This window comes from Cherax quadricarinatus, chromosome 68, assembly GCF_038502225.1.
Source record: "Cherax quadricarinatus isolate ZL_2023a chromosome 68, ASM3850222v1, whole genome shotgun sequence".
NCBI lineage: Eukaryota > Metazoa > Arthropoda > Malacostraca > Decapoda > Parastacidae > Cherax > Cherax quadricarinatus.
In genome coordinates, this window is record NC_091359.1 from 4,044,440 (window position 1) to 4,054,439 (window position 10,000).

At 42.7% G+C, this 10,000-nt stretch overlaps 2 protein-coding genes across 2 annotated transcripts in view; one reads left to right on the forward strand and one right to left on the reverse strand.

Moving 5' to 3' along the window:
- The window catches only part of Cul2 (cullin 2), a 33,955-nt gene extending 27,121 nt beyond the window's left edge, over positions 1-6,834 (reverse strand). Inside the window, exon 1 of the mRNA XM_070099604.1 lies at positions 6,754-6,834. The gene's annotated coding sequence lies outside the window, so the exon portion shown is untranslated. The remainder of the gene's footprint in view (positions 1-6,753) is intronic.
- A 293-nt stretch (positions 6,835-7,127) lies between these two features.
- The window catches only part of mRpL42 (mitochondrial ribosomal protein L42), a 12,853-nt gene continuing 9,980 nt past the window's right edge, over positions 7,128-10,000 (forward strand). The window contains exon 1 of the mRNA XM_070099607.1: positions 7,128-7,345. Within this exon, the coding sequence (XP_069955708.1) occupies positions 7,297-7,345 (49 nt within the window). The 5' untranslated portion in view covers positions 7,128-7,296. The remainder of the gene's footprint in view (positions 7,346-10,000) is intronic.

A 10,000-nucleotide genomic window follows, 5' to 3' on the forward strand; every position in this document is an offset into this window, starting at 1 on the left:
GCTATATCAGCTTGGGGAAATAGATGGCAAGTAACATTTGCACCTGAGAAAACGCAAATGATGATCGCCTCTAGGCACCATGATGGTAATGCTGGTGCAGTAGTAAGGATGAATGGGAGGATGCTTGGCACCTGGAGAAGAAGTTGATATCCTTGGGGTGAAATTTGACTCCAAACTAACCATGAAGAACCATGTTGTAAATCTTGCAAACAAGGCAGCCAGGAAGCTTACAGCACTTCGCCATCTCGCATCTGCTTGACGGTAGGGGTTGCAAGATCCTGTACGAGGCACAAGTACGTTCACACCTTGAGTATGCTCCACTTTCTTGGTTTGCCTGCCCCCTCTCATCTGCAACTGCTTGACAGAGTAGAGAACAGAGCAAGACGTCCTCATCTCTCACCTGACCCATCCTGGACCCAGATCCTGCCATTTCAGCAGAGCCTCTGGAGGGATGTGGGTGGCCTTATTTGTTTGACAAGGCCAATATTGTCAAAATACCACACTTGATCCACTTCGGAAGGACACGTGAAACAGCCACTGGGATGAGAAAGCATCTTAGGGCCATGGTTGAACATACATTCTTGAGATTCAAACCTGGGTATGCAACAGGCCAGCATAAATTGTAACAAAATAAAGCGTTGATCAAATGAAAATGCTGGCCCACAGATGGCCTAACATCCTGTTCCCACTTGGATGTCTCATAACAATAAAATGCTTTAAATGAGTGATGTATAAAGCTTCAAAAAAAGCAGGAATTTTCCTTAATAAAATTGCCAATAAAGCAGGGATCTTAACCCAAAGGGTGTAAAAAAAAAAAAAAAAAAAAAAAGAGAAAGAGAGAGAGAGAGAGAGAGAGAGAGAGAGAGAGAGAGAGAGAGAGAGAGAGAGAGAGAGAGAGAGAGAGAGAGAGAGAGAGAGAGAGAGAGAGAGAGAGAGAAAAGAGAGAGAAAGAGAGAAAAGAGAAAGAAAGAGAAAAAGAGAGAGAAAAGAAAGAAAAGAGAAAGAGAAAGAGAAAGAAAGAGAAAAGAGAAAGAAAGAGAAAGAGAGAGAGAGAGAGAGAGAGAGAAAGAAAGAGAGAGAGAAAAGAAAAGGAGAGAGAGGAAAGAGAAAGAGAGAAAGAGAAAGAAAGAAAAGAAAGAGAAAAAGAGAAAGGAGAAGAGAGAAAGAGAAAGAGAGAGAGAGAGAGAGAGAGAGAGAGAGAAGAGAGAAGAGAGAGAGAGAGAGAGAAGAGAGATAGAGAGATAGAGAAGAGAGAGAGAGAAAGAGAGCAGAGAGAGAGAGAGAGAGAAAAGAGAGAGAGAAAGAGAGAGAAAGAGAGAGAGAGAGAGAGAAAGAGAAAGGACATTCACTTATCAAAAGAAGAAATGCCAGCTGCTCTAAACTACATCAATCAGCTGAGAGCTATATCAGCTTGGGGAAATAGATGCGAACATTTGCACCTGAAGAAAACGAAATGATGATCGCCTAGGCACCAGATGGAACGCTTGGAGTAGTAAGGATGAATGGGAGGATGTTGGCACCTGAGAAGTTTATCCTTGGGGTGAAATTTGACTCCAAATACCCATGGAAGAACCTATGTTGTAAATCTTGCAAACAAGGCAGCCAGGAAGCTTACAGCAACTTCGCCGATCTCGATCTGCTTGACAGTAGGGGTGCAAGATCCTACGAACAAGTAGTTCAACACCTTGAGATGCCCAAATTTCTGGTTTGTCCCCCTCTCATCTGCAATGTTGACAGAGAGAAAGAGAAGACGCCCCCATCTCTCACCTGACCCATCCTGAAAATAGATCTGCCATTTCAGCATAGGCTCCAACATTAGGAGGGGATGGGGTGGCCTTATTGTTATGTACCAAGGCCAATATTGTTCCCAAAATACACTTGATCCACTGAGGACAGCTGAAAGCTATGCCAACAAGACGGGCAGAAAGCAGCAATCAAAACTCTGGCTTTGACCTTCCAAAGAACATCACCCTCTGAGATCTACATACCCGATGACTCGGATGGAACACATTCAGACAGCCATAATGATGTCAACAGATAAAGCCGTTGATCAAATGAAAAGCTTACAGGAATGGCCTCCAACTCATCCTGTTCCCTACTTGAGTCTCATAACAAAAAATGTTTCAAATGAGCTGATGGTAGGTAATAGCCTAACTTGCCAACCTCCTGTAAAAAAAAAAAAAAAAAAAAAAAAAAAAAACAAAAAAAAAAAAAATAGATAGAGAGAGAGAGAGAGAGAGAGAGAGAGAGAGAGAGAGAGAGAGAGAGAGAGAGAGAGAGAGAGAGAGAGAGAGAGAGAGAGAGAGAGAGAGAAAAGAGAAAGAGAGAAAAAAGAGAAAGAGAGAAAAAGAGAGAGAAAGAGAAAGAGAGAAAGAGAAAGAGAGAAAGAGAAAGAGAGAAAGAGAGAAAGAGAAAGAGAGAAAGAGAAAGAGAGAAAGAGAAAGAGAGAGAGAGAAAGAGAAAATGAGAGAGAAAGAGAAAAGGAGAGAGAGAGAAAGAGAAAGAGAAAGAAAGAGAAAAAGAAAGAGAAAAAGAAAGAGAAAAAGAGAGAGAGAGAAAGAGAAAGAGAAAGAGAAAGAGAGAGAGAGAGAGAGAGAGAGAGAGAGAGAGAGAGAGAGAGAGAGAGAGATAGAGAGAGAGAGATAGAGAGATAGAGAGAGAGAGAGAGAGAGAGAAAGAGAGAGAGAAAGAGAGAGAGAGAGAGAGAGAGAGAGAAAGAGAAATAGGACATTCACTTATACAAAAGAAGAAATGCCAGCTGCTCTAAACTACATCAATCACCAGCTGAGAGCTATATCAGCTTGGGGAAATAGATGGCAAGTAACATTTGCACCTGAGAAAACGCAAATGATGATCGTCTCTAGGCACCATGATGGTAATGCTGGTGCAGTAGTAAGGATGAATGGGAGGGTGTTGGCACCTGGAGAAGAAGTTGATATCCTTGGGGTGAAATTTGACTCCAAACTAACCATGAAGAACCATGTTGTAAATCTTGCAAACAAGGCAGCCAGGAAGCTTACAGCACTTCGCCGTATCTCGCATCTGCTTGACAGTAAGGGTTGCAAGATCCTGTACGAGGCGCAAATACGCTCACACCTTGAGTATGCTCCACTTTCTTGGTTTGCCTGCCCCCCCCCCTCTCATCTGCGACTGCTTGACAGAGTAGAGAACAGAGCAAGACGTCTCATCTCTCGCCTGGACCCATCCTGGATAGATCTGTCATTTCAGCAGAGCCTTCAACATAGGAGGGATGTGGGTGGCTTTACTGTTATGTTCAAGGCCAATATTGTCAAAATACCACACTTGGATCCACTTCGAGGACAGCGTGAAACAAGCTTTTATGCCACAAGACGGGCAGAAAGCAGCAACTTCACTCTAGCTGTACCCTTCTCCAGAACATCACTCCATCTGAGATCATACATACCCAGGATGACTCGAGTATGGAACACATTCGTACACCATAATGATGTCAACGAGATAAAGTCAGTTGATCAAATGAAAATGCTGGCCCACAGATGGCTCAAGCTTCATCCTGTTCCCTACTTGTATGTCTCATAACAATAAAAATGCTTTCAAATGAGCTGATGTAGGTAACAGCTCTTAGCTTGCCAATAAAGTTAGGAATCCTTAACCTGTAAATAGCTTGTCAATAAAGCTAGGGATCCTTAACCTTGTCAAACCCTGTGTAAAAAAAAAAGAGAGAGAGGTAATGTCATTGGAATCTGAAACGGAGGTCCAGTAATGGCAAGTGTGGGGGGACAGAGATGATCTTTTTTTGCTGTGATCATAACAATAATAGATAATTCTGTAACCAATGAATTTTATTCATTGTTTCATAATCAACTGACCCAGTGGATCTTGTGCTGAATTTCCAAAATCTGTTAAATGAAAGGTTTACTGAAATGTCACTACCAGAGACTAAATTTTCATTCTAGGCAAGATTTCTCTTCTACTTTTCAAATTCCACTGTGATCTTGCTAGTACGGCCAAAGTCAGAGGACCTTGTGGGGCCTAAAGTACCTAACCTAAGTTGCCCAAAATGCTTTACATAACCAGGGGCTTTCTATATAGTATGTCACTGATGTTAGCTATAGTCTGTGTAAGATGTATCATGTACTGTACTCATAGAAATAATGATTATTATTATTATTATTATTATTATTATTATTATTATTATTATTATATAGTCTACTTCTTCCACCATCACCTCACCAAGATGGCTCTCTGGGATGCCACAAACCTAGTGACTGTTGCAGTTATGTCATTTTGAGACAAGGACAAGGATTCGTATAAAATTAAAAATACACGTTCTAGATGGAGGTGGTGGTGGTGTTGGGGTGCCACAAGGAAGTCCTGGAGAATGTAGTGGTAGTGGTGTGTGGGTGCTGTGGAGGAATGACAGAAGAGGCAGAAATGGTGTGCAGGGAAAGGTGTCAAACTGCTGGAACAAGTGCACAAGTCTTCAAGAAAAATCTTGACAAATATCCCTAACAAGTGTTGCATTAACCAGGCTGTAACAGATATATAGGTCAGTGGACTGCCAGCAACAAAAACCTGGTGAAAAAAAAAACATGGTATGGGTGGGGTTAGAACCCATGGTAAGTGAGTCATAAAACTCCAGGCCAGTGTATAAGCCAATGGGCCAGCTGGCTACTATAAGAGTCATCCAACTAGGTATATTTATAAACCATAGGGAGGTTAGCATGGGCCCCACTCTGACCACAAATGCAAGTCACAGTGGGGCCTGTGCTAACCTTGCTATGGTGTATAATTATACCTAGATGGATGAATCTTATAGCAGCCAGCTGGCCCAGTGGCTTATGCACTGGCCTGGAGTTTTACGACTCACTTGCCATGGGTTCTAACCCCACCTGTACCATGGTTTGTTTGCAATTATGTTATTACAATTTCGTGAGTCATGATGACAGCCAGGGGTATCAGACAAGGACCAGACAAGCCATGCCCAGGGCTGGACTGGGGGGGGGGTTAGGAAAACTCAAAACCTGTCAAAGGTAAGGACGTGTTCATAGCAAATGTTGGAGGTAGAAAGTGTATGGAAGGGCAATGAGTAAGACAGAAATGGTGTGGGGCCATGAGAAAGTGATAGAAGAGGTTGAGGAGCAATGGAGGAGTCATGAGGGAGGTGGAAGAGTCATGAAGAAAGTTGGTGAGCTGTGGAGGATCTTGAGGGAGGTGAAGGAGCTATGGAGGAGTTTTGAGGGAGGTGGAGAAGTTGTGGAGTCTTGAGGGAGGTAGAGAAGTTGTGGAGCCTTGAGAGAGGTGGAGAAGTTGTGGAGGAGCCTTGAGGAAGGTGGAGAAGTTGTGGAGGAGCCTTGAGGGAGGTGGAGAAGTTGTGGAGGAGCCTTGAGGGAGGTGGAGAAGTTGTGGAGGAGCCTTGAGGGAGGTGGAGAAGTTGTGGAGGAGCCTTGAGGGAGGTGGAGAAGTTGTGGAGGAGCCTTGAGGGAGGAGGAGAAGTTATGGAGGAGTCTTGAGGGAGGTGGAGGAGTCTTGAGGGAGGTGTAGTAGTTTTGAGGAAGGTGGAGTTATGGAGGAGTCTTGAGGGAGGTGGAGGAGTTATGGAGGAGTCTTGAGGGAGGTGGAGGAGTTATGGAGGAGTCTTGAGGGAGGTGGAGAAGTTATGGAGGAGTCTTGAGGGAGGTGGAGGAGCTACGGAGAAGTCATAAAGACTGAGGACTATCAAACCACAGTACAGGTGGGGTTAGAAGGCCAGTGCATAAGCTACTGGGAGTTTTACGACTCATCTGCCACGAGTTCTTACTCCATCCATACTGTAGTTTGTTTGCAATAGTGTTATGATTTCATGAGTCATTAAGGAGCTATGGAGGAGTCTTAAGAGAGGTGGAGGAAGTATATAGGTGCTATGAGGAAATGGAGGCAGTGATGAGAGAAAATGATGGAGGCAGTGATGAGAGAAAATGATGGAGGCAGTGATGAGAGAAAATGATGGAAGTGGTGATGAGAGAAAATGATGGAAGTGGTGATGAGAGAAAATGATGGAGGCAGTGATGAGAGAAATTGATGGAAGTGGTGATGAGAGAAAATGATGGAGGCAGTGATGAGAGAAAATGATGGAGGTGGTGATGAGAGAAAATGATGGAGGCAGTGATGAGAGAAAATGATGGAAGTGGTGATGAGAGAAAATGATGGAGGTGGTGATGAGAGAAAATGATGGAGGCAGTGATGAGAGAAAATGATGGAGGTGGTGATGAGAGAAAATGATGGAGGCAGTGATGAGAGAAAATGATGGAAGTGGTGATGAGAGAAAATGATGGAAGTGGTGATGAGAGAAAATGATGGAGGTGGTGATGAGAGAAAATGATGGAGGTGGTGATGAGAGAAAATGATGGAGGTGGTGATGAGAGAAAATGATGGAGGTGATGAAAGAAAATGATGGAGGTGATGAAAGAAAATGAGTGAAGTAGTTATGTGAGGAAATGGAGATAGTGATAAGAGAAAATGATGGTGGTGGTGAAGGTTGTGTGAATGTGCCGTAAGGAAGTGATGTCGAAGGTGGAGGTGACGCAGACAAGCCGTGAGGGAGTGATGGACGAGGTGGAAGTGATGGAGGGGTCATGAGGTAGGCCTATAACAAGTGACTGCAACAGCTGATCCAGCCTGAGCCTATCCCAGCCTACCCGGCACCTCACACCCTCCTCACCTCCCTCAGGAGGCCTCCCCACCCACACACACACAACAATCTCAAAATCTAAGCCTTACAACACTACAGTATACCTGAAGCAGCTAGAACTGGATAATAAAATGCATGTAAACAATCCTTGCTGGGCCTGTCGTCTTGCAATGTCGTCAGGTTCACGACACAAATTATGATCATTAACTTTTATTACCAACAATCACACTGATATTAACTTAGCATAATTTATTACCGCTATTTATACGGAAAATTATTATAATACAAAACGTTCAAATTTAACATAATCATTTGGTAAATAGGTATCAACACTAATTACTCTAGATTTAAATAAAACGTCTCTTGAGTGAGTTATTTAAGACTTTAATTATAAATAAATTTAATTAAAAGCTAAAATATACTTAATGTTTTTTGTCCATAAAGAAAGCAAAGTAGTGTTGTTGTTATGGCTGCTGGAGGAAGGTGATGCTGTCCCTGATGTTACATTTTTATGTCAAAAAGGACACGAAACTTTCAACACTACTGCGTCAGTCATTACTGACACTGCTGTTTAAGTTGGCCAGACTTGTGGTTAAGAAAGAGAGGTGTAAAATACTAGTGAATATCTAGTTTGGCACCTTGAAGTAATGTTGGTGCTCCGAGCTGGACGAGCACTCACCACCCTGCTCAACACTGGTCAGTTCTTACTTTATTTCTCTCTTGAGTCTTCTTAACGAAGGTTACTTCCTGCCTGTTAGGGGCTTTTGATCGAAGGAATTGGATCTGTGGTCCAGTTCTTTAAGCCGGAATGCCTTCCATTCCCCCGGGCGCTACCTGACCCTTACGGGTTTAGAATCCTCTACGAATGTAATAATAACTAATAATATATAAAATAAAGTGTAACATGCACAAAGACATATGTACATAGACACACATGTATGCATATATATATATATATATATATATATATATATATATATATATATATATATATGTATATGTATATGTATATGTATATGTATATTTTATTATTATCACACTGGCCGATTCCCACCAAGGCAGGGTGGCCCGAAAAAGAAAAACTTTCACCATCATTCACTCCATCACTGTCTTGCCAGAAGGGTGCTTTACACTACAGTTTTTAAACTGCAACATTAACACCCCTCCTTCAGAGTGCAGGCACTGTACTTCCCATCTCCAGGACTCAAGTCCGGCCTGCCGGTTTCCCTGAATCCCTTCATAAATGTTACTTTGCTCACACTCCAACAGCACGTCAAGTATTAAAAACCATTTGTCTCCATTCACTCCTATCAAACACGCTCACGCATGCCTGCTGGAAGTCCAAGCCCCTCGCACACAAAACCTCCTTTACCCCCTCCCTCCAACCCTTCCTAGGCCGACCCCTACCCCGCCTTCCTTCCACTACAGACTGATACACTCTTGAAGTCATTCTGTTTCGCTCCATTCTCTCTACATGTCCGAACCACCTCAACAACCCTTCCTCAGCCCTCTGGACAACAGTTTTGGTAATCCCGCACCTCCTCCTAACTTCCAAACTACGAATTCTCTGCATTATATTCACACCACACATTGCCCTCAGACATGACATCTCCACTGCCTCCAGCCTTCTCCTCGCTGCAACATTCATCACCCACGCTTCACACCCATATAAGAGCGTTGGTAAAACTATACTCTCATACATTCCCCTCTTTGCCTCTAAGGACAAAGTTCTTTGTCTCCACAGACTCCTAAGTGCACCACTCACTCTTTTTCCCTCATCAATTCTATGATTCACCTCATCTTTCATAGACCCATCCGCTGACACGTCCACTCCCAAATATCTGAATACGTTCACCTCCTCCATACTCTCTCCCTCCAATCTGATATTCAATCTTTCATCACCTAATCTTTTTGTTATCCTCATAACCTTACTCTTTCCTGTATTCACCTTTAATTTTCTTCTTTTGCACACCCTACCAAATTCATCCACCAATCTCTGCAGCTTCTCTTCAGAATCTCCCAAAAGCACAGTGTCATCAGCAAAGAGCAGCTGTGACAACTCCCACTTTGTGTGTGATTCTTTATCTTTTAACTCCACGCCTCTTGCCAAGACCCTCGCATTTACTTCTCTTACAACCCCATCTATAAATATATTAAACAACCATGGTGACATCACACATCCTTGTCTAAGGCCTACTTTTACTGGGAAAAAATTTCCCTCTTTCCTACATACTCTAACTTGAGCCTCACTATCCTCGTAAAAACTCTTCACTGCTTTCAGTAACCTACCTCCTACACCATACACTTGCAACATCTGCCACATTGCCCCCCTATCCACCCTGTCATACGCCTTTTCCAAATCCATAAATGCCACAAAGACCTCTTTAGCCTTATCTAAATACTGTTCACTTATATGTTTCACTGTAAACACCTGGTCCACACACCCCCTACCTTTCCTAAAGCCTCCTTGTTCATCTGCTATCCTATTCTCCGTCTTACTCTTAATTCTTTCAATTATAACTCTACCATACACTTTACCAGGTACACTCAACAGACTTATCCCCCTATAATTTTTGCACTCTCTTTTATCCCCTTTGCCTTTATACAAAGGAACTATGCATGCTCTCTGCCAATCACTGGGTACCTTACCCTCTTCCATACATTTATTAAATAATTGCACCAACCACTCCAAAACTATATCCCCACCTCCTTTTAACATTTCTATCTTTATCCCATCAATCCCGGCTGCCTTACCCCCTTTCATTTTACCTACTGCCTCACGAACTTCCCCCACACTCACAACTGGCTCTTCCTCACTCCTACAAGATGTTATTCCTCCTTGCCCTATACACGAAATCACAGCTTCCCTATCTTCATCAACATTTAACAATTCCTCAAAATATTCCCTCCATCTTCCCAATACCTCTAACTCTCCATTTAATAACTCTCCTCTCCTATTTTTAACTGACAAATCCATTTGTTCTCTAGGCTTTCTTAACTTGTTAATCTCACTCCAAAACTTTTTCTTATTTTCAACAAAATTTGTTGATAACATCTCACCCACTCTCTCATTTGCTCTCTTTTTACATTGCTTCACCACTCTCTTAACCTCTCTCTTTTTCTCCATATACTCTTCCCTCCTTGCATCACTTCTACTTTGTAAAAACTTCTCATATGCTAACTTTTTCTCCCTTACTACTCTCTTTACATCATCATTCCACCAATCGCTCCTCTTCCCTCCTGCACCCACTTTCCTGTAACCACAAACTTCTGCTGAACACTCTAACACTACATTTTTAAACCTACCCCATACCTCTTCGACCCCATTGCCTATGCTCTCATTAGCCCATC